The sequence below is a fragment of the Vidua chalybeata genome, chromosome 6, assembly GCF_026979565.1.
Source record: "Vidua chalybeata isolate OUT-0048 chromosome 6, bVidCha1 merged haplotype, whole genome shotgun sequence".
Lineage (NCBI taxonomy): Eukaryota > Metazoa > Chordata > Aves > Passeriformes > Viduidae > Vidua > Vidua chalybeata.
Window position 1 is genome coordinate 2,483,687 of NC_071535.1, and position 22,612 is coordinate 2,506,298.

Sequence of the window (22,612 nt, forward strand, 5' to 3'; positions counted from 1 at the left end):
TGGGCGAGCTGCTGCTCCCCGTGCGGGCCCTGATGGGAATAAACCCGTCGGCACTAATTGCGCTCATTAGCTGCAGGCGGAGAGGAGAAGCGCAGCCCATCTCCCGGGCATGGATTTGTGCCCCGCGCTCGGCTTGGAGGAGGGAACAGCGGGAAGGGCTGGTCCGGGCAGAGGTTTCGCTGCCTCCATCCTTGTCACCGCCGGTGGCACGGGCAGGCTGCGACACTCGTGTGGCTGAGGGCACCGCGGGGACGGGCACGAGCTCCTTTTCTCCGTGCTGGAGTCCCTCAGGAACTGCAGCCACAGGACAAGGGAGAACGGCTTTTTGAAACGGGAAGAGTGGGAGTTTGGCTTGGCCCTGTGGAATTCTTGGCTGGGGGAGGCGGTGGCACACGGTGCCCAGAGCAGCTGTGGCTGCCCCTGGAAGTGCCCAAGGCCGGGTTGGACAGGGCTGGGAGCAGCCTGGGGCAGCGGGAGGTGTCCCTGTGAATGACATGGGGTGAAACTGGATGATTTTTAAGGTCCCCTCCAAGCCAAACCATTCCAGGATTCTGCGATTCCACGATCCTTCCTCGTTCTACTCCCAACACACTTCCTGATCACAGACTCAAACATTGGTTGGACAGGGCTTGGAGCTCTCTGGGACAGTGGAAGGTGTCCCTGCCGTGGCAAGCGTGGAACTGGATGGGTTTTAATGTCCCTTCCGACCCAAACCATTCTGGAATTCCGGAATTCCAGAAAAGCTGAAGGAGGCCGAGGTGCCAGGGAGTCCCTGCCCTGCTGACACCACTCCAGGAAGAAGCTGGAGGAGCTCCAGCGGATGGGAGAGGAATGTCCTAAAGGGAAAGGGGAGGCAGAGCCCCCCTGGATCCCGCTGAGGCCACGGAGGGGGCGGGCTCGTCCCGCTGCCATCCCAGCTGGAGCGCCGGGAAGGGCTGGCACGGAGGAAATGTCAGGATGAATGTTGCAGTGCCTCGTCACGCTGTCACCGCCTGGCTGCCTGCAAAGTGCCACCCCAGCCCCGCGGCAGGGGTGGGGGGGGGACGGGGGCGGCCTCGCTCCCCCCGGAGCTCATCCCTTCCCCAGGGAAAAAAAAAAAACTTCAGCTGGAACCTTCCCAGTGCTGCCCAGTGCAGATCTCAGTGCTCCCAGTACAGCTCAGTGCTCCCAGTATAGCTCCCAGAGCTCCCAGTAAAGCGCTCCCAGTACTCCCAGTACAGCTCAGTGCTTCCAGTACTCCCCAGTACAGCTCCCAGCTCTCCCAGTACAGCTCCCAGTGTTCCCAGTACAGCTCCCAGTGTTCCCAGTATAACACAATGCTATCAGTACCCCCAGTACATCTCGCAGCTCTCCCAGCGCAGCTCCCAGTATAGCTCCCAGCACTCCCAGTACAGCCCAGTGCTCCCAGTATCCCAAGCACAGCTCCCAGTGCTCCCAGTACAGCTCCCAGCACAGCTCCCAGTACAGCCCAGTGCTCCCAGCACCCCCAGCACAGCTCCCAGCACAGCTCCCAGTGCTCCCAGTACAGCTCCCAGAGCTCCCAGTACAGCTCCCAGTACAGCCCAGTGCTCCCAGTATCCCCAGCACAGCTCCCAGCACAGCTCCCAGCACAGCTCCCAGCACCCCCAGCACAGCTCCCAGCACAGCTCCCAGTATCCCCAGCACAGCTCCCAGCACAGCTCCCAGTATCCCCAGCACAGCTCCCAGTACAGCTCCCAGTGCTCCCAGTACAGCTCCCAGCACAGCTCCCAGTGCTCCCAGTACAGCTCCCAGCACAGCTCCCAGTGCTCCCAGTACAGCTCCCAGCGCAGCCCCAATTCCCCACTGGGCGCACACCGCGCCAAAGCCCCGCCCCCTCGCAATAACCCCGCCCATTGACATGACCACGCCCCTCAGTGTGACCCCACCCACTACAGGCTCCGCCCCCTCTGCCGCGTCCATACCCAAGGCAGCGCGGCCACTTCCCCTCCCGGCAGCCCGTTCCGCTCGCTGATTGGTCGAGGCGACCGCCGCTCAGCGCGCTGGCCAATGAGCGAGCAGAACGCCGCGCGATGGGGGCGGGCGTTCCCCTTCCTTCCGGCCCGTGCGGTGCCGTCGGCGCGGCCTGAGCGGGGGAGGCGGCGCCGGCACCGGGACCGGGACCGGGATCGGGACCGGGATCGGGACCGGGATCGGGATCGGGATCGGGGTCCGGCACCGGGACCATGTTCCGCCGCAAGCTCTCGGCGCTCGACTACCACAACCCCGCCGGCTTCAACTGCAGGGGTGAGGAGGCGGCGGAGGAGGCTGGACGGGGATTGGAATGGGATTGGGAATGGGAATGGGATTTGGGATTGGGAATGGGATTTGGGATGGGATTGGGAATGGGAATGGGATTTGGGATTGGGAATGGGATTTGGGATGGGATTGGAATGGTAATGGGATTGGGATTGGAATGAGATGGGATTGGGATTGGATTGGGATAGGGGATAGGATGGGTTTGGGACTGGAATTGGGATGGGGATGGGATTGGGGTTGGGATTGGAATGGGAATGGGGGTGAGATTGGGATTGGGATGGGATGGGGATGGGGGTTGGGATTGGGATTGGGATTGGGAATGGAAATGGGAATGGGATTGGAATGGGGATCGAGATGGGATTGGGATTGGAATGGGGATGGGATTGGAATGGAATGGGATTGGGTTTGGGATTGGAATTGGGATGGGTTTGGGATTGGGATGGGATGGGATTGGAATGGGGATGGGATTGGAATGGGGATGGGATTGGGATTGGAATAGGATTGGGATTGGGATGGCATTGGATGGGCTGGAGTGTCCCTTGCCACCAGAGCATTCCATGATCCCGTGGCTAAAGCTGGTCCAGAGCCGAGGTGCCCCGGCTGGGCTTTGGGGGAGCGGTGACACCGCGGGGCTGTCACCTCCTGTGTCACCTCCTGTGTCACCAACTGTGTCACCTCCTGTGTCACCCCCTGTGTCACCCTGTGTCACCAACTGTGTCACCAACTGTGTCACCCTGTGTCACCAACTGTGTCACCAACTGTGTCACCTCCCGTGTCACCCTGTGTCACCAACTGTGTCACCTCCCGTGTCACCCTGTGTCACCAACTGTGTCACCAATTGTGTCACCCTGTGTCACCAACTGTGTCACCAACTGTGTCACCTCCCGTGTCACCCTGTGTCACCAACTGTGTCACCTCCCGTGTCACCCTGTGTCACCCTGTGTCACCCCCTGTGTCACCTCCCTGTGTCACCCTGTGTCACCCTGTGTCACCAACTGTGTCACCCTGTGTCACCCTGTGTCACCCTGTGTCACCCTGTGTCACCCCCTGTGTCACCTCCTGTGTCACCCTGTGTCACCCTGTGTCACCCCCTGTGGGTTTTTAATATATGTTCTATATAAATATATTTATAACCCACTAAAAATATATGTTTATAAACATATACTAACTAAAATAAATATATACTAACTAAATATATGTATATTCTAAATATATAAATAAAATATACTGTAAACATAAATATATAAGTATATATACTAACTAAATATATGTATATTCTAAATATATGAATAAATATATTGTAAACATAAGTATATTATAAATATATAAGTATATATACTAACTCAATATATGTATATTCTAAATATATAAATAAAATATATTGCAATCATAAATATATTATAAATATATAAGTATATATACTTACTCAATATATGTATATTCCAAATATATAAATAAAATACATGCTAAATATAAATATATAAGTATTTATACTAAGTAAATATATGTATATTCTAAATACATAAATAAAATATATGCTAAACATAAATATAAATATATAAATATATACTAACTAAATATATGTATATTCTAAACACATGAATAAAATATATTGTAAACATAAATATGGTATAAGTATACAAGTATATATACTAACTAAATATATGTATATTCTAAACACATGAATAAAATATATTGTAAACATAAATATGGTATAAATATATAAGTATATATACTAACTAAATCTATGTATATTCTAAATGCATAAATAAAATATATGGTAAACATAAATATAAGTATATAAGTGTGTATACTAGCTAGATATATGTATATTCCAAATGTATAAATAAAATATATTGTAAACATAAATATATTATCAATACATCAGTATATATTATCAGTATATATATAATATGTATTATAAATATATAAATGTATACTAACTAATAAATATATACTAACTATATATAAATATATATAAATAAATATATATATATAATATATTTTATATATATATATAATATATATTATATAATACATAATATATATATATAATATATATAAATAAATATATACTAACTATATATGTACCCACTAAATATATATATTTATAACCCACTCAATATATATTTTGTGAATTTTAATATAATTTTCTATAAATTTCTTTATTTCTATGTGGGTTTTTAATGGGACAAGTGCTCCGAGGTTTGTACCAATCAGATGGAAAGATAAGATAATTCTGAATTCCTGCTTTTTTCCCCTCCTCCTCCGCTCAGATGAGACAGAGTTCCGGAATTTCATAGTCTGGCTGGAGGACCAGAAGATCCGACACTACAAGATCGAGGACCGGGGCAATCTGAGGAACATCCACAGCGAGGACTGGCCCAAGTCCTTCGAGAAGGTATTTCCTTGCTCCAGCGCAGCGCTGCTGGAAATGCTATCTCACAGAAATAACCCTGCGGTACTGCACTTCTAGCAATTGCAGTGTATTTTTGAAGCCAAACTGGGGCAGTTTATTACAGTGGAGGAATTTTGTGCATCGTTTTCCCTCAGCTTTGTTTGTTTAATAAGTGGATTATCCATCTTAATCTGTTTTTTTTTTTTTTTTAATTTTTTTTTTTTTTTTTTGCCTGATTTGATGCAGCTCTTGAAGCATCAAGAGCTGACTGCAAATAAACAAAATTTTTTCCCTGCATTAATGCTCCTCCTGTACCAAAAGGAGGTGGATGAGGCTCCTGCCAGCCTGTGGGGGAAAGCTCATCCCTGCTCCTCCTGCCTTTCCAGATGGATTTTCTGCATCCAGATGGATTTTCTGGGTCCAGATGGATTTTCTGCATCCAGATGGACTCTGGGTCATCTCTCTGCTCCTGAGCATTTGCAGCCACCACAAAGCTCTTGAGCTTTTCCTCTTGCTTCCCATTTTCCTGCTCTGTATTTCCCAGTGCCCAATTGGATGGACTCCATCCCATTTTTTTTTTTTTTTTCCCTCTCCTGGAAACTCTTGCTTTGCTCACTGCTCAGAGGGAACCTGAATTATTCCAAAATCCTGTAGGTAAATGGGAATTTCTGGAATTCCTGGCAGCTGGTGCTGTTGTGGTGCCTTTCCTGGCTTGGGGAGAGTGTCCTGTCCATCAATTCCAGGGAATTCCTGTTTTCCAGCCCCTGGCTTCCTTTTCCCAGCTGTGTGGCACTCCTGTCCCTGCAGCAGAGGGACATGACAGAATGTCACCATGTCCTGCTTTTTGGGAGCCTTGGCAGCAGCCAGGGCTGGGATCTCGTGGTCTGGGACAGAACCTCAGCCTGGTTTTGTCCTCTCTTGTTGTACAAAATCCCTAAAAAAGGGAAAAATTCTTCTGCTGCTCCAGGGAATCCTGTGGTTTGGGGAAGCCTCAGGTGGCTTCATTCCAGGTGGGAAGGCTTTGTTGCAATTTGTTCCCCCTTGCCTTGTTCCATTTGCTCTGTGACATGAGCAGAGAGCAAAGCAAGGGCATTTTGGCGCAGTCTGGCAATAATAAACATTAATTAAAAATAAAATTCCATTATCAGGTGTCAGACTTGAGCTAGAGGTGGACTGGGACACTCCAACGTGGATCAGATGCCACAGCAGGAATTTCACAGTGACACCTCTTGTTAATTAATATTTTCTGTGGGAAAGCGACAACAGTTCTGTGCTCCCAACTGATTCATCCACTAAAATCCTTTTGTTTTCTCCTTTTTTTTTTTTTTTTTTTTTTTTTTTTCCAGTACATGAAAGATGTGAACTGTCCCTTCAAAATACAGGAACGCCAGGAAACAGTGGATTGGCTTCTTGGCTTGGCTGTGAGGCTGGAGTATGGAGATAATGGTATGAGGGAATCCATTTAATGCCTCAAAATGGGAGGGGACTGGGGGATTCTGATTCATTTCACAGAATCCCAGCATGGTTTGGGTGGGAAGGGACCTCGAAGATCCATGGGCAGGGACACCTTCCACCATCCCAGGCTGCTCCAAGCCCTGTCCAGCCTGGCCTTGGACATTCCCAGGGATCCAGGGGCACCCTGTGCCAGGGCCTGGCCACCCTCACAGAGGAGAATTCCTTCCCTTTGCTTGGAGGAGCTTTGCAGCATTCCCAGTGCAGGGTCACTCCCTCTGTTCCCTGGATCCATTCCACGTTCCATTTACTCTGGAGACAGTTTCATCTGCAACCTTTATTGCCAAAGCTGTGCTGTCCCTGTGCTCTGGGACAGCTCCAGCACTGTCCAGCCTTCCTGGGAGCCTTGCTACAGCTGGGAATTTGTTGGCAAAGAACCAAATGTGTCTTCTCCTCCTTGAAGCCCTCCTGTATTTTCTTGCTGTTTGTTCTGGGGAATCGCAGAGGGATTTGGATTGGAAGGAAGCTGTAAAGACCTTCCAATCCAACCCCTCTGGCAGGGCCATGTCCAGCCAGGCCAGGTTGCTCCCAGCCCCATCCAGCCTGACCTGGAACACTTCCACAAAGGATTTCCTGCACTTCTGCAGGTGCTTCAGGTAGAGCTTCAGCAAGTCAGGGTTTTCCTTCAGCTTGGAGAGCAGCTTGGAGGTCCTGCAGGAGCATCCATCCTTCCTGCCACATCTCTGGAAGGCACAGGGTGACAGGGACAGAGGCACCTCAGGCCTCTCCTGGGCTGCCCCAGGGAGCAGCTTTGGGTTGGAAGATCCCCTAAACCCCACCTCATTCCAGCCCCAGGAGTGCTCAGCCTGTCCTGGTTTTCTCCACAGTGGTCAGGACCCAGCTCTGCCTGCTGGGCACAGTCTGGGAAGGCCCTTCCTTGTCCCCACGGGCTCCTGGCCCCCTGGCACCCCTCCCTCACCTTCCTCCAGCGGGTCCTGGCTTTCCTGCTGAGGAAAACCACCAGGAGCAGCAGGCACAGGGCTGGGATGCTCCAGTAAAGCACCTCTGGCATGGTGATGCCCTTGTGGGCACTGCCCTTCTTCTCCAGCTCCAGGGGGGGCACATCCCACACCAGGGTGGCCCAGGAGGGTGGGCAGGAGTGGGGGGTGCTGTCAGAGTAGAAACAGCTGAGCCCAAAAGCCACCAAGAGGAGCTGCTCCAGGCTGGGCATCCCGCTGGGATCCTGCTCAGGCCATCCCTGTGTGGCTCCTGGAGCTCTGCAGGGTGGGGACAGGAGCTGTCACCCCCACTGTGTCACCAAATGTGCTGTGATGTCACAGTGCCCTCGCACACACCGAGTGCCATGGGCAGGGACACCTTCCCCTGCATTTTAAGTTTTCATCAAAATCAGTGTCAAAAGTACATTTCACTTCTTTAAAAAAAAACCCACAATTTCAAGTGCTTGTTTCCACCCCATGCTTGGAGGAGCTGTTTCTTTTCAGCTCCCACGGGACTGGAGCAGCATTTGTTATTTTATTTTGTTTCTGGGTAGAGCCAATCCCATTGTAGATATTTACCCCCTTCTCCCTGTGGGATTGCCTTTATGAGAACTTCCTCTGAAGTGTATTAAATGCATTATATTTAGTACTGCATTTATTCAGAGAAGTTATTCTTAGAACCCCTTTTTTTTTTTTTTTTTTTTTTTTTTAACAAGTGGATGTGGAACCCTTGGGAACTAGGACAAAGTTCTGAAAAAGTGGAGTTAAATCTCCCCAAGTCACAGCAGCTCCATCTCCTTGTGGAGAGAGTGGGAATACAAATGTAATTACTGGTGGCAAAATAACAACAGCCAAAGTGCTGGTTTTCCATTGCCTTTAATTCCTGCAGGGCTGAGCTCTGCCCAGAGCAGGGCTGGGTTATGAATACCTGTGATGTGATTCTCAGTCCCTCATGATGGGCAAAATGAGCTGCCTGTTCCTTGGGATTGTGTGAAAAAGGAGGAGTTCAGGAGCTTCCATCCTCCAAAGGCTTGGAAAACCCCAGTGTGGGCTGTGAAACAAACCCTGAGCTGGAAAAGTTTCATTTGCTCAGCAGGACCAACATCATCCCCCAGTTCTTGATCCCTGCTCAGGGCAGAGGGCCCTGGCAGTGGGACTGATGGATTTTGGAAGTGGCAGATCTGGGAGATGCTGATGCCTCAGGTTTTGGCTTGTCTATTTTTCTCATTCTGTGCTGCTTTAGTGTGTGGGTCTGGGCTCCATATTATGGGATGGTGAGCTCTCTGCACAGAGCAGGGAGACAAAACAATTCCTGCTCCAGCTGGGCACCAAGGACAAATGATCCAAAGCTCAGCCCAGGAGCACAAACAGCGTGGGCTGGAGAGAGAAAAACAAGCAGGATGGGAGTGCCTGGGCTAAAGCTGGAATGGGACAATGAACTGCAAGGTGCAAATGGAGCAGAGCTGATCAAAGTGACCAGTTGTCCATTTTTCTGGCCATTTTGGGTTGTGCTGCCCAAGATGGATCCATTGAGGCCTCCTAATAAATCCCTACTTTATTCTTTAGCTCCATCCAGTCTCTGTTCTAGGTCAGCCTTCTCAAGGCATCATGGAATTTCTTGTTGGGACTCAGATGTTTGTTAGTTCTGAACTCTGTCACAGTCTCACAAACCCTGAGTTCTGCAGCACTTCAGCAAACTAAAAATGGAGCCCCATCTCTCTCCTCTACAAGGCCTTTTAAGGATAAACTGCCCAATTCAGAAATGACACCTCAATTATTTTCACTTTTAACCCAATCACCAACCACCCGTGCCCGCAATGGGGACTTTTTTATCCAATTACACAAAACCACCCAAACCCATGGAGAAGGAGGAGAAGAAGGAGCAGCCTCCACCCTAAAACCTCCATCTTGCTTTCTATCTATTCCTGCATTCTAAACCCTTAAACTCTGAGTTTCCCACCCTGTGACATCACACACTTCTGTTCAAACTCCACCCCCACAATCCCAGTTCTGCCATTCCATTTTGGAAGCTTCTCCACGGCCTCAGGTCAATGCAGAGTTCTCTTGGGGGTCAGACTCTGTCAGCACAGAAAGTCTGAAATTCTCAGCACCCAGATTTTCATCTCTTGTTCAGCATTCTGGGGTGAGGCTGTAATGAAGAGCATCCTGCCCTATGGAAAAGTGTGGAGCAGGCTCTGAGGCTGCTCCTGGAACCTCTCTGCAGCTGGGAGCTCTTGGAGCAGCTCACAGGAGTGGCAGCATTTGGTATCATTAATGGGGAGCTCCAAAATCCCAGTTGATAAACCCAGAAATCTCAGTTTATAATCCCACAAAGGCTCTTGGGCAACCACCACACCCCAAAAATCCACCTGTGACACCAGAGCTCCTCGCTAAACTTTGAATTGGTTCTTTTTGCCATTAGTGCTGATGATTTTTATGTTTGCCTCCTCATTTTGCAGCTGATAAGTACAAGGATTCCACCCCTGATGGTGCTAAAAACGCTGACAACACAGCAAAAAATGCAGAGCCACTGATTAACCTGGATGGTGAGTGTGCCACAAGCTCCTGGATGGGGATGTGCTCCATGGCCTGTGTGTTCCTCAGTTGGTTAATCCTATGATGTAGATTTTTTTTTTTTTTGTAAGCCCCATATAAAGCTTCAGGAATGCAGATCTGAACATTTACATGAACAGCTTTGCTCTGTAAATCATAATTATTTATTGTAGTTGAGGGAGAAGTAGCAAGGTGCCTTAAAAAATAAAAATTTCCAAGGCAACATGATGGCAGGCTGGTTACTTCCATGCTGCCAGGATTTTCTTGTTGGCTCAGTCTTCCCCAGCTGTTCTGTCATAATAATTTTCTTTTTTTTTTTTTTTTTTTTTTTTCCTGGTAGGCACAGACAAAATAAATGGAAGTGGTGGGAAAGAGCTGCTAAAATGAACCCTAAATCTTCCAAGTCTTTTTCCATTCCTCCATCTCCAAAAAGACAGGGATTGATCCTGCCCTCACCAGCAGCAGGGATAAAAAGATACAGAATTATAAAAATGTACAAAGAATGTACAGAACACAATATTTGCTTTATTCTCAAGCACTTTACCTGGTTATGTAGCCCAGTGCTGATTCCTCTGCAGCCAAATTGTTTCCTCACTGCTTGGAATAATGGAATTAAGGTTGGAAAAGCCCTCTGAGATCACTGAGCCCAACAATTACCCCAGCACTGCCACATTCAGCACTAAATAATGTCCCCAGGTGCCACATCCTTGTTTTTTTGAGCACTTCAAGGATGCTGGGGAATTGCCCTTGTCCATCCTTAAGAGCCATCCAATGCCAGGGAGTCAGGGAGCCAGTTCTGCCTGCTGGAATCAGTGAAACCAAAAGAAATGATCGTTTCTTTTTAATGATAATGCTTTTTTTTTTTTTTTTTCCCAGTGAATAATCCTGATTTCAAGGCTGGAGTGATGGCTTTGGCTAATCTGCTTCAGATCCAGAGACATGATGATTACTTGGTGATGCTCAAGGTGAGTTTCCCACTTTTCCCACCTCCTTTTTCCCTTCTTTTCTCCAGTGCCTGGTGTGTGTTCACAGCTTGAGGTGCAGTTACTGATAAACATGAATTTTTAGGCAAAGATAAGAAAAAAAAAAAAAACAAAACCAAACACATCTATGTTTTTTCAAGCAGATAAGAGCACAATTCATGGAAATTCATGCAGGGAAAATTACCCTGGTAAACAATTTTAGCTGAGTTCCTTAAGGAACATCCTCCAAGGAGAAGGTTCTTTTGCAGTGCTAGAAATTAAGAGAAACTCCAAAATTTAAAAGTTAATGATGCCAAAGATGTTTTAAAGCAACATCCAAGGGAGGAGCCACTGTTGAAAGTTTCCTTTTTCTTCTGAACTGTTTACTCCTTGTCATTACTGAAATCAGTTTGATTTAGTTTTGACAACTAATTATGGGGTTTAAGTACCCTAAATAGGGTAATTAATTTTCTAAACCATCTTTTTTATGCCTTGAAGGAAATTTCTGATGGAACTCTACAGATTTGGGGTCAAGCCCATACTGTGTTTTTTTTAAATAAAAAATACACTATTGATGAGAGTGTAAAATCCCAACTTCTTACTTGATCATGTCATACTATGGGAATAAACTTGGTTTTGTTTGGCATTAAAATAAAAGCATTTCACTGAAAAAAAAAGAAAAAACCATAAAGTTCTGTTCATGACAATAGTTGTGATATTTGCTACAATTATTTTGGAGATACCAGAAGCTGTGGATATTGAAGTTTATTGAGTGAAAGTCTGTAACTCTTGGAAGAGTATTATGGTAACCTGGTTTCTTGAGGAATTCTCAGCCTGCAGTTATTCCATCCATTTTTTTTTCTCCTTCTCTCCAGTATGGTTTCCTATTTTTCCCTTCCCAAAATATCCTTCTCCAATCTTTAGGGAGCATGGAGATCTCACACCCCCTACCAAAAAACACTCAAAACCCCACAAAAATCAGTGAAAAGGGATATCAGGTAGGGAGAGGAGACCCTGGGTGTGGTGATACTGAGGATTTGCAGCATGAATGAGCTCTGCTCTTACCAAAATTCCTTCAGGTCTTCCCTGAAGGAAACTTTAGAGAATTTATAATTCTGCATAAATGTATTTTTATTTCCACTTTTTTTTTTGGGCAAAACCAGCCTGAATTTTCTTGCTTTTAATTCCAGCAAGAGTGGATTCCTGCAGTGAAAATCCACATTCCAGGCACAATGCAAAGCTGGTTTTGGGGTTGAGATGATGATATTAGAAGGTGTCAGTCAAACTCTCCAATTCTCCCCCACAATAAGCAGATTTACAGAGAATTTCTGATCCCTATCCAGGCTTGGACACTCAGGAGTGGATGTTTTGGGAGAGCCAGAGGGTGCAGGCACACCACAGACATCTGGCTGGGGGGAGCAGAGATTTAGATCTCATTTTCTTCATTTAAACCTGGCAAGTTGATCTGAAAGCATCTGTGGGACACAGTTGGATATTTCCTAATGCCAAAGGCACTTGGAATTCTCTTCCACAAGGTCTGGTTTCACTGCTGGAATTAAACTCCCCATCAAACCATCCCTTTGTCCAGGCCACTTCCTTCAGTGACAGATTTCTAGAAGTATTTAAGTGACAACTTTCTGGTAGCAGCTCAACTTTAATCATGACCAAAACTGGGAGAAATCCTGGGGGAGAAACACGGAGCTGCTTCTGTCACTTTTGGCTGCTCATCAGGGAGAGTCTGAGCAATGTGTTTGACAGAGCCAGTTCTTCTTTCCTGTGGAAATCTGCCTGCCTGGTATTCCTGCAGCTATTTTTGGAGGCATTTGGAGCTGTAGGTATCAGTAACTGATGGCTCTGATAGGATTTCACCCCATGTGCTGGAGCCAGGGAAAACAGATGAGCACCAGGATTGTCAGAGTCAAGGCTGCTCTTGTTCCCAAGGCTAAAATTAATTCCTTTCTGCTCTCAGTCTTTTCCAAGCCTGCCTGGGGAGCCTTGCTCCAGGTTTCTCTGCATGTGGGAGGTGGTTCAGCACCTCCTAAAAGATGCTGGCAGTAGGATTTCCTTCCCAAGGCAGCATTTCCTTCCCAAGGCAGCATTTCCTTCCCAAGGCAGCATTTCCATCCCAAGGCAGCATCTCCTTCCCAAGGCAGGATTTCCTTCCCAAGGCAGGATTTCTATCCCAAAGCAGGATTTCCATCCCAAGGCAGCACTTCCTTCCCAAGGCAGGATTTCCTTCCTAAGGCAGGATTTCCATCCCAAGGCAGGATTTCCTTCCCAAGGCAGGATTTCATCCCAAGGCAGCATTTCCTTCCCAAGGCAGCATTTCCATCCCAAAGCAGGATTTCATCCCAAGGCAGCATTTCCTTCCCAAGGCAGGATTTCCATCCCAAGGCAGCATTTCCATCCCAAAGCAGGATTTCATCCCAAGGCAGCATTTCCTTCCCAAGGCAGCATTTCATTCCCAAGGCAGGATTTCTATCCCAAGGCAGCATTTCATCCCAAGGCAGGATTTCCTTCCCAAGGCAGGATTTCCTTCCCAAGGCAGGATTTCCATCCCAAAGCAGGATTTCCATCCCAAGGCAGCACTTCCTTCCCAGAGGAGCTGCATTGCTGCAGAGTTTAAGGTGTGAGAACTGAGGAAAAGAAGATTGGTGCTGCTGCCTTGGGGTTGTGATCAGCTCATTTTGGAATCATGGAATTGTTCAGGTTGGAAGAGACCTGGAAATCATCGAGCCCAACCATTGCCACTTGTCCCCAAGTGCCACATGCACACAGCTTTGAAATCCCTCCAGGGATGGGGATTCCACCACTGTGAAACCCTTTCCATGCCTGTCCACCCTTCCCAGGAAGAAATTTTCCCTGATATCCAACCTAAAGCTCCCCTGGCACAGTTTTGAGGCCGTTTCCTCTTGTCCTGTCTCTTGTTCCCTGCCAGGAGATCCCAACCCCCAGCTGGCTCCTCCCTCCTGTCACCCTCCTGAGCCTCTTCTCCAGGCTAAAAACCCCAAGCTTTCCAGGCTGTTCCTTGTATTCTGCAGCTTCTGTGCCAGGAGTGGCAGGAATTCATGGTGTGAAATCAGTGTCCATGTCACTTCTGGTTCTCTCACCTGGGTGAGATCCTACATGCCAAGATTATTCCTAAGTGGAAAGGTTTAAGGGCTGGAAAAGTTTAAAAAAACCCCACAAATCTGGGTTTGAGGTTATAATTTTGCCTCTTTTTCCCTTGGAATTGCTGAGAAATGCCTCAAGACATGAATTAATTGCTGTCCCCTTTCCATGTTTTCCCCAGGCAATTCGGATTCTGGTTCAGGAGCGCCTGACACAGGATGCCATAGCCAAAGCCAGCCAGTCCAAGGAGGTTTGTACCCATGGCCAGGCTTAATTATTCCACGTTAATTAATGAAGATAAAGCTCTGTCCCCTCAGTCAAAACCACTTCTGTTGCAGCACCTCATTTGGGAGGATGGTGGAAGCTTCATTTATCCCAAGCATGCTGATTCCAGCAGATCTGGGGGATTATGGAGAGCAGGACACAAAGCTGGTTTTGTTCCATGTTGATACAAATACACCTGTGTGAGAAAGCATGGAAAAGCTCTTCCCTGAGTTCTTTTCCAGAGGATTATCCTGACTGTTCAGTGCAGCAGCCCTATAGTATGAGGAGAAATGCATGACCTGGCTTTTCCTTGGAATTACCAGTGTTAGCTGCATAAAGAAGTTGAAATATTCCTTGTTTGGAGTGTTCTGCTTCATGTGGACACCTCATATGTGTTCAAGGAATGGCAGTTTGGAAATCCAGCTCCTCCCAAAAAAAAAAAAAAAAAAAAGGAGCAGTGAAGGAAAATTCTGCCCTTAAACTCAGATTTTTGCAGAATTCTTTGCTGACCACGAGCTGTCTGTTGTGAAGATGTTCCAGGGCATGACTGTGGGTTTTTAGTTTGGGATTTCCTCATCATTGCAGACCTCTGCAGCATTTGGCAGAGCTGGGGAAGGCTGGGAAAGGCAGCCTCACCTGCCCTCAGGTGTATGAGTAGGAGTGTCCCTGCTAAAGCAGCTGGATCTGCTCAGAGAACCCAAATCCCTTCCTTTTTTTTGGCAGCTGCTCACAACAATCCATGGTTTATTTATTTATTGATTGATTAATCAAAGCTTTGGACCTGCAAATCCATGAGACTGTTCAAAGAACAGGAAAATAGGGAAGCAGCTGAGCCTGTTGTCTTCATTTTAGGTTCTGTAATGTTAATAAAAAGCAGCTTTTAGTTGTTGTTTTCATAGCTGCACAGCTGGGATCAAAATGAGATTTTCTTGGAGGAACAGGGAGGGAATTCTTCTGCCAGGGAATTGTTCATTTCTGATAGATCTTCAAAGCATCAGCAGGGATAAGATGTCTCTGTCTGGGAGATAACCTGGGAGTGGTTTTTTTCCTTAGGAATGCCACATTCCAAGGGGTGTGAAGAAAAGGGAGTGGTGAGAAGCAGGAAAATCTGTGCCAGGAGGGACCATCAACATCTTCATGTGCCAAGGGAAAAAAAAAGGAAACATCTGCAAAGCAGAGAGGATGGCTGGGTTGGGAATTAAAGAGAAAAAAAAAAAAAAAAAAAAAAAAAGGGAAAATTAGATTTATTCTTCAGGTCTTGACTGATTTGGAAATGGCCACATTTTTGTGCAGCATTCATAAATCAGATTTGTAGGGAATGAGGCTGGAAATGAAGTTGTGTGTGCAGTTCCTGATGTAAAGGTGCTCTTTTTTTTTAGTTTATCCCCTGTTTGAAGGATCGTGAGCTTGTTGTAGGATGGGCTGAGGGGATTCCAAAGGCAGCTCCCCAAAAAAGGATCAGACTCAGGGAGTGTGGGAAGAAATTCCCTGCTACCAGGTGACACTGGGGGGAACCTTGGGCAATTCACCCACAAAGAACTGGGAGGGGAAAAAAAAGACAAAAAATGAGAATTTTTCCTCAGAAGCACCCCAGGCTGGCAAGAACTTTTAAGTATAAACCTCAGTTCTTTAAAAAAAAAAAAATATAGGAAGTCTGATATTTCTGGAATCTTTCTGAAGTGCCTTTAATGGCATTTTGATCACCAGCTTTAACAGTGGAGATGGATTTTTAAGATTGCAGTTGACTATAAAGGCCATGGAAAAACCCCACTTTTTGCAAATGAGTTACAGCCACCAGTTTGTGTTTAATGTGTGTTTTGATCAGCTCAGAATCTTTTTTTTTTTTTTCCATGAGTATAAAAGCCTTTAAAGGAAGTTTTCACTGTCTAAAACTTTACAGCCCCATCCCTGCAGAAATTAATGGTGTTGGAACTCTGATGTTTTTGTTGTGCAAAATGCAAGGCTTTTGGCAAATGTTGAAAAAAAACTTACTGAGGGTAATAAAAGCAAATGCTGGGGTTTGGAATGTTTAAATCGAATTTTAAGTGCATGTTGAAGCTCCCTGAGTAATGATTTAGTGTGACCACTCCTCTGCAGCTGGACAGGGCAAAGGAAACAGAGCAATGCTTAGAAATGACCACGAATAAATTTTGCCTTGGAGTGTTTTAATAGAGAAAATGTTTTAAAAAAATGGAATATTTCACTTTATTCCTAAGCTTAACACTTGAGCAGATGCTTCTGGGGATATTGTGAGCTCAGCAAAAGTTGATTGCAGAGAATTCCTGCAGCTCTTTGCAGTCAGCCCCTGCTCAAAGCCTGGCAGCTGTTGAAAGGCAGAAGTTTCTAAGAAAGCCCAGTTTTGTTTTCCTGGGAAGCTGCTGGGCTGGGTGATGGCTCCCAGTCCTGCTGTTGGCCTTTTAAGGATTGAATGCAGGCACTGTGTATCCACTGAGGGATTCTTAAGCAGGACGGTTTTTCTGTAATAATACTCCGGGTCTGGTGTTTCAGGACACAAAGGGAGTTGTTTAATCAACTTTTCAAGCTTTTCACACATTTTTGTCTAAGCAAAACCCCTATTTTCTCCCCCATTTACCTGCTGGAGTACACGATTTTATTTACCAAACATCTAAAATGACATTTTTTACAGGGTTTTTTTTTTTTTTTCTCTCTTTTCCAGGGTCTGCCTGTTGCTTTGGAAAAGCACATCCTTGGATTTGACACGGGAGGTGAGCACTGCTCCTAATGTGACTTTTAAATGGGGAATAGTTTGCCTTTGACAGAGTTATTACTGTCAAATCCAGGGCTGATGTGGACAGTAAAAAACCCTGCAGTGGAAAGAATTCCTCCCTCCCAGCTGGTTATTTACGAGCACCCCTGAGCACTTTGGGTTTGGAACAGCAAAGCCTGGATCCAGTCTGGCTGGAATCTGTTTAAATCCCAGCTTTTAATGCAGCCCGAGGAACGCATCCTGCTGTTTGTAAATCCTGCTGCTACCAGCAGGGGGCAGCTGTGCTGCTGCCACCGACTGCGGCTGCCTCCGCTTGCCTAAAATCCCACCGGGGCAGCTCAGCTCGGCGTGACCGGGTGGGTTATCGATAAACCCCATGGGTTATTGATAAACCCCATGGGTTATCGATAAACCCGATGGGTTATTGATAACCCCGATGGGTTATCGATAAACCCGATGGGTTATTGATAAACCCCATGGGTTATTGATAAACCCCATGGGTTATCGATAAACCCGATGGGTTATTGATAACCCCGATGGGTTATCGATAAACCCGATGGGTTATTGATAAACCCCATGGGTTATTGATAAACCCCATGGGTTATTGATAAACCCCATGGGTTATTGATAAACCTAATGGGTTATTGATAAACCTAACGAATAATCGATAAACCCCATGGGTTATTGATAAACCCGATGGATTATTGATAAACCCCATGGGTTATTGATAAACCCGATGGGTTATCGATAAACCCCATGGGTTATTGATAAACCCGATGGGTTATCGATAAACCCCATGGGTTATCGATAAACCCGATGGGTTATTGATAAACCCCATAGATTATTGATAAACCCCATGGGTTATTGATAAACCCCATGGGTTATTGATAAACCTAATGGGTTATTGATAAACCTAACGAATAATCGATAAACCCCATGGGTTATTGATAAACCCGATGGATTATTGATAAACCCCATGGGTTATTGATAAACCCGATGGGTTATCGATAAACCCCATGGGTTATTGATAACCCCGATGGATTATTGATAAACCCGATGGGTTATTGATAACCCCGATGGGTTATCGATAAACCCCATGGGTTATCGATAAACCCGATGGGTTATTGATAAACCCCATAGATTATTGATAAACCCCATGGGTTATTGATAACCCCATGGGTTATTGATAAACCTAATGGGTTATTGATAAACCTAACGAATAATCGATAAACCCCATGGGTTATTGATAAACCCGATGGGTTATCGATAAACCCGATGGGTTATTGATAAACCCCATGGGTTATCGATAACCCCGATGGGTTATTGATAAACCCCATGGGTTATCGATAAACCCCATAGATTATTGATAAACCCCATGGGTTATTGATAACCCCATGGGTTATTGATAAACCTAATGGGTTATTGATAAACCTAACGAATAATCGATAAACCCCATGGGTTATTGATAAACCCGATGGGTTATCGATAAACCCCATGGGTTATTGATAAACCCGATGGGTTATCGATAAACCCCATGGGTTATTGATAAACCCGATGGGTTATCGATAAACCCCATGGGTTATTGATAAACCCGATGGGTTATCGATAAACCCCATGGGTTATTGATAAACCCGATGGGTTATCGATAACCCCGATGGGTCATTGATAAACCCCATGGGTTATTGATAAACCCAATGGGTTATTGATAAACCCGATGGGTTATTGATAAACCCCATGGGTTATTGATAACCCCGATGGGTTATTGATAAACCCGATGGGTTATTGATAACCCTGATGGGTCATCGATAAACCCGATGGGTTATCGATAAACCCCATAGGTTATTGATAAACCCCATGGGTTATCGATAAACCTAATGGGTTATTGATAACCCCGATGGGTTATCGATAAACCCGATGGGTTATTGATAAACCTAATGGGTTATTGATAAACCTAACGAATAATTGATAAACCCGATGGGTTATCGATAAACCCCATGGGTTATTGATAACCCCGATGGGTTATCGATAAACCCCATGGGTTATTGATAAACCCGATGGGTTATTGATAAACCCCATGGGTTATCGATAAACCCGATGGGTTATTGATAAACCTGATGGGTTATTGATAAACCTAATGGGTTATTGATAAACCTAACGAATAATCGATAAACCCCATGGGTTATTGATAAACCCAATGGGTTATTGATAAACCTAATGGGTTATTGATAAACCCGATGGGTTATTGATAAACCTAATGGGTTATTGATAAACCCGATGGGTTATCGATAAACCCGATGGGTTATTGATAAACCCCATGGGTTATTGATAAACCCAATGGGTTATTGATAAACCTAACGAATAATCGATAAACCCCATGGGTTATTGATAAACCCGATGGATTATTGATAAACCCCATGGGTTATTGATAAACCCGATGGGTTATCGATAAACCCCATGGGTTATTGATAACCCCGATGGATTATTGATAAACCCGATGGGTTATTGATAACCCCGATGGGTTATCGATAAACCCCATGGGTTATCGATAAACCCGATGGGTTATTGATAAACCCCATAGATTATTGATAAACCCCATGGGTTATTGATAACCCCATGGGTTATTGATAAACCTAATGGGTTATTGATAAACCTAACGAATAATCGATAAACCCCATGGGTTATTGATAAACCCGATGGGTTATCGATAAACCCGATGGGTTATTGATAAACCCCATGGGTTATCGATAAACCCCATAGATTATTGATAAACCCCATGGGTTATTGATAACCCCATGGGTTATTGATAAACCTAATGGGTTATTGATAAACCTAACGAATAATCGATAAACCCCATGGGTTATTGATAAACCCGATGGGTTATCGATAAACCCCATGGGTTATTGATAAACCCGATGGGTTATCGATAACCCCGATGGGTTATTGATAAACCCCATGGGTTATTGATAAACCCAATGGGTTATTGATAAACCCGATGGGTTATTGATAAACCCCATGGGTTATTGATAACCCCGATGGGTTATTGATAAACCCGATGGGTTATTGATAACCCTGATGGGTCATCGATAAACCCGATGGGTTATCGATAAACCCCATAGGTTATTGATAAACCCCATGGGTTATCGATAAACCCGATGGGTTATTGATAAACCTAATGGGTTATTGATAAACCTAATGAATAATTGATAAACCCGATGGGTTATTGATAACCCCGATGGGTTATCGATAAACCCCATGGGTTATTGATAACCCCGATGGGTTATTGATAAACCCCATGGGTTATTGATAAACCCGATGGGTTATTGATAAACCCCATGGGTTATCGATAAACCCGATGGGTTATTGATAAACCCCATGGGTTATCGATAAACCCGATGGGTTATTGATAAACCTGATGGGTTATTGATAAACCTAATGGGTTATTGATAAACCTAACGAATAATCGATAAACCCCATGGGTTATTGATAAACCCGATGGGTTATCGATAAACCCCATGGGTTATCGATAGACCCGATGGGTTATTGATAACCCCGATGGGTTATTGATATACCCGATGGGTTATCGATAAACCCCATGGGTTATTGATAAACCCGATGGGTTATCGATAAACCTAATGGGTTATTGATAAACCTAATGGGTTATCGATAAACCTAATGGGTTATTGATAAACCTAATGGGTTATTGATAAACCCATGGGTTATTGATAAACCTAATGGGTTATTGATAAACCCCATGGGTTATTGATAACCCCGATGGGTTATTGATAAACCCCATGGGTTATTGATAAACCCGATGGGTTATTGATAAACCCGATGGGTTATTGGTAAACCCAATAGATTATTGATAAACCAGATGGGTTATTGATAACCCAATGGATTATTGATAAACCCGATGGGTTATTGATAAACCCGATGGATTATTGATAAACCCGATGGATTATTGATAAACCCAAGGGGTTATTGATAAACCCGATGGATTATTGATAAACCCGATGGGTTATTGATAAACCCGATGGGTTATTGGTAAACCCAATAGATTATTGATAAACCCAATGGATTATTGATAAACCCAATGGATTATTGATAAGGAACAGCCAAGCCAGGTGACCCAGGGCACCATGAACTTCACTTCTGCTCCTCATCACTTAAATCCCTGCTTGGAATGTTTCACACCAACCTCGGGAGTGGGAGGTTGGAATGAGATGATCCTTAAGGTCCTTCCAGCCCAACCCAGTCTTTTGTGTTTTGAATTTGTTATTTTCCTTCATTTTTATTGTAATGTGGATATTTTGAATTAATCAGTTGTTATTTTTATTTGTATATTTATTTATTTATTTATGTTAAATTTTTATTTTCTATAATTATATTTTTGTTCTAAATGTTTATTATTTTCTTAAGAGAGCTTTTTAAGGTATATTTTTATTTCTAATTACAGAAGTATAAATTTGTGTGTTTTTTTTTAATTTGTATATTTTAGTTTTATATTAAGTTTTTTTAGGGGTTGTAAATATTTTTTTGTGTTTATGGAAGGGTTTTTTTTAGTTTTTTGGTTTGGTTTGCGGTTTTTTTTGCTGCTTTTTGATTTTTTTGCAGGTTTGTTTTTTTTTTTGTTTTGTTTTTTTTGTTTTGTTGGTTTTTGTTGTTTTTGTTTTTGTTGGTTTTTGGTTTGGTTTGGCAGCAGGATTTCCTTCCCGAGGCAGCATTTCCATCCCAAGGCAGCATGGATCACCAGTTTTACCAGTCAGATGGATTCTTAAGATTGCAGTTGAACATGGATTTTACTATAAAGGCCATGGGGAAAAAAAAAAAACAAACCACTTTTTGCAAATGAGTTGCAGCCACCAGTTTGGGTTTAATGTGTGTTTTGGTGCTTGGTTTTGTTTTTTTTTTGTTGTTGGTTTTTTTTTTTTTTTTATTTGTTTTGGTTATTTTTGGGGGGTTTTGGGGTTTTTTTTTTGGGTTTCGTTTTTTTTTTTGTTGTTGTTGTTTTATTGGTTTTTTTTGGTTTTTTTTTTTGGTTTTTTTTTTTTTTTTTGGGGGGGGGTTTTTTTGGGTTTCGTGTTTTTTTGTTGTTGTTTTATTGGGGTTTTTTGGGGTTTTTTTTGTTTTTTATGGTTTTTTTGTGGGTTTTTTTTGGTGTTTTTTAAATTTTATTTTATTTTAGTTTAGTTTATTTTAGTTTAGTTTAGTTTATTAAAAAAATTTATGTGGCTCCCTCATTCCCTGAGCTCTGCAGGATGGCGGGGAAGGTTTGGAGGCCACCCCATCCCTCTCCAGCAGCAGGGAACATCCTTCTCTGCTTCCATCCTGGAAACCACCAACAGACACAACATGCAGGGCACTAAAACCTCCTTAAATCCCTCCCGTGAGCTGGAAGTGCTGGATGAAACCCACGTTTAATTCCAGTTCCTCTCTGTGCCCCTCCCCAGATGCTGTTATCAACGAAGCCGCCCAAATCCTGCGCCTGCTGCACATCGAGGAGCTGCGGGAGCTGCAGACCAAAATCAACGAAGCCATCGTGGCTGTGCAGGCCATCATTGCTGACCCCAAGACTGACCACAGGCTGGGAAAAGTGGGCAGGTGAAGGGAGAAGAGCTGCCAGCCCCGTGTGCACTCGGTGCAGTTAGGAGCAGCTCCGCTCTGGCACGGGAGTAATTGGCCTGTTCGGGAAAGAAAACGGGAAATTGGATTCCGACTTCTGATGAATTACCAGATTTTTCTTGAAATAAATGAAATCGAGGGAAACAGATTGTTCTGATGAGCTCTGAGTTGGCAAATAGGACTTCTTTTTTTTTTTTTTTTTTTTTTTTTTGTGTGTGTGTGTGTGTCTCTTTTTCATTGTGTTTGGCTT

At 44.6% G+C, this 22,612-nt stretch overlaps 1 protein-coding gene across 1 annotated transcript; it reads left to right on the plus strand.

Moving 5' to 3' along the window:
• The first annotated feature begins 2,063 nt into the window (after positions 1 to 2,063).
• On the plus strand, positions 2,064 to 22,510 carry RTRAF (RNA transcription, translation and transport factor). Its single transcript, XM_053944645.1, has 8 exons — positions 2,064 to 2,265; positions 4,554 to 4,678; positions 6,022 to 6,121; positions 9,585 to 9,671; positions 10,555 to 10,643; positions 13,933 to 14,001; positions 16,693 to 16,741; positions 22,191 to 22,510. Exons 1-8 carry the CDS (start codon positions 2,205 to 2,207, stop codon positions 22,343 to 22,345), a joined length of 735 nt encoding a protein of 244 aa, XP_053800620.1. The 5' UTR covers positions 2,064 to 2,204; the 3' UTR covers positions 22,346 to 22,510.
• The last annotated feature ends 102 nt before the right edge of the window (positions 22,511 to 22,612 follow it).

What these genes read in the sequence shown, in the direction of transcription:
- RTRAF (XM_053944645.1), top strand. Translation starts at nt 2,205, where the DNA reads ATGTTCCGCCGCAAGCTCTCGGCGCTCGACTACCACAACCCCGCCGGC. An exon ending in GGCCCAAGTCCTTCGAGAAG is followed by an intron (nt 4,679 to 6,021) that starts GTATTTCCTTGC and finishes TTTTTTTTCCAG; the next exon opens with TACATGAAAGATGTGAACTG. An exon ending in GCCACTGATTAACCTGGATG is followed by an intron (nt 9,672 to 10,554) that starts GTGAGTGTGCCA and finishes TTTTTTTCCCAG; the next exon opens with TGAATAATCCTGATTTCAAG.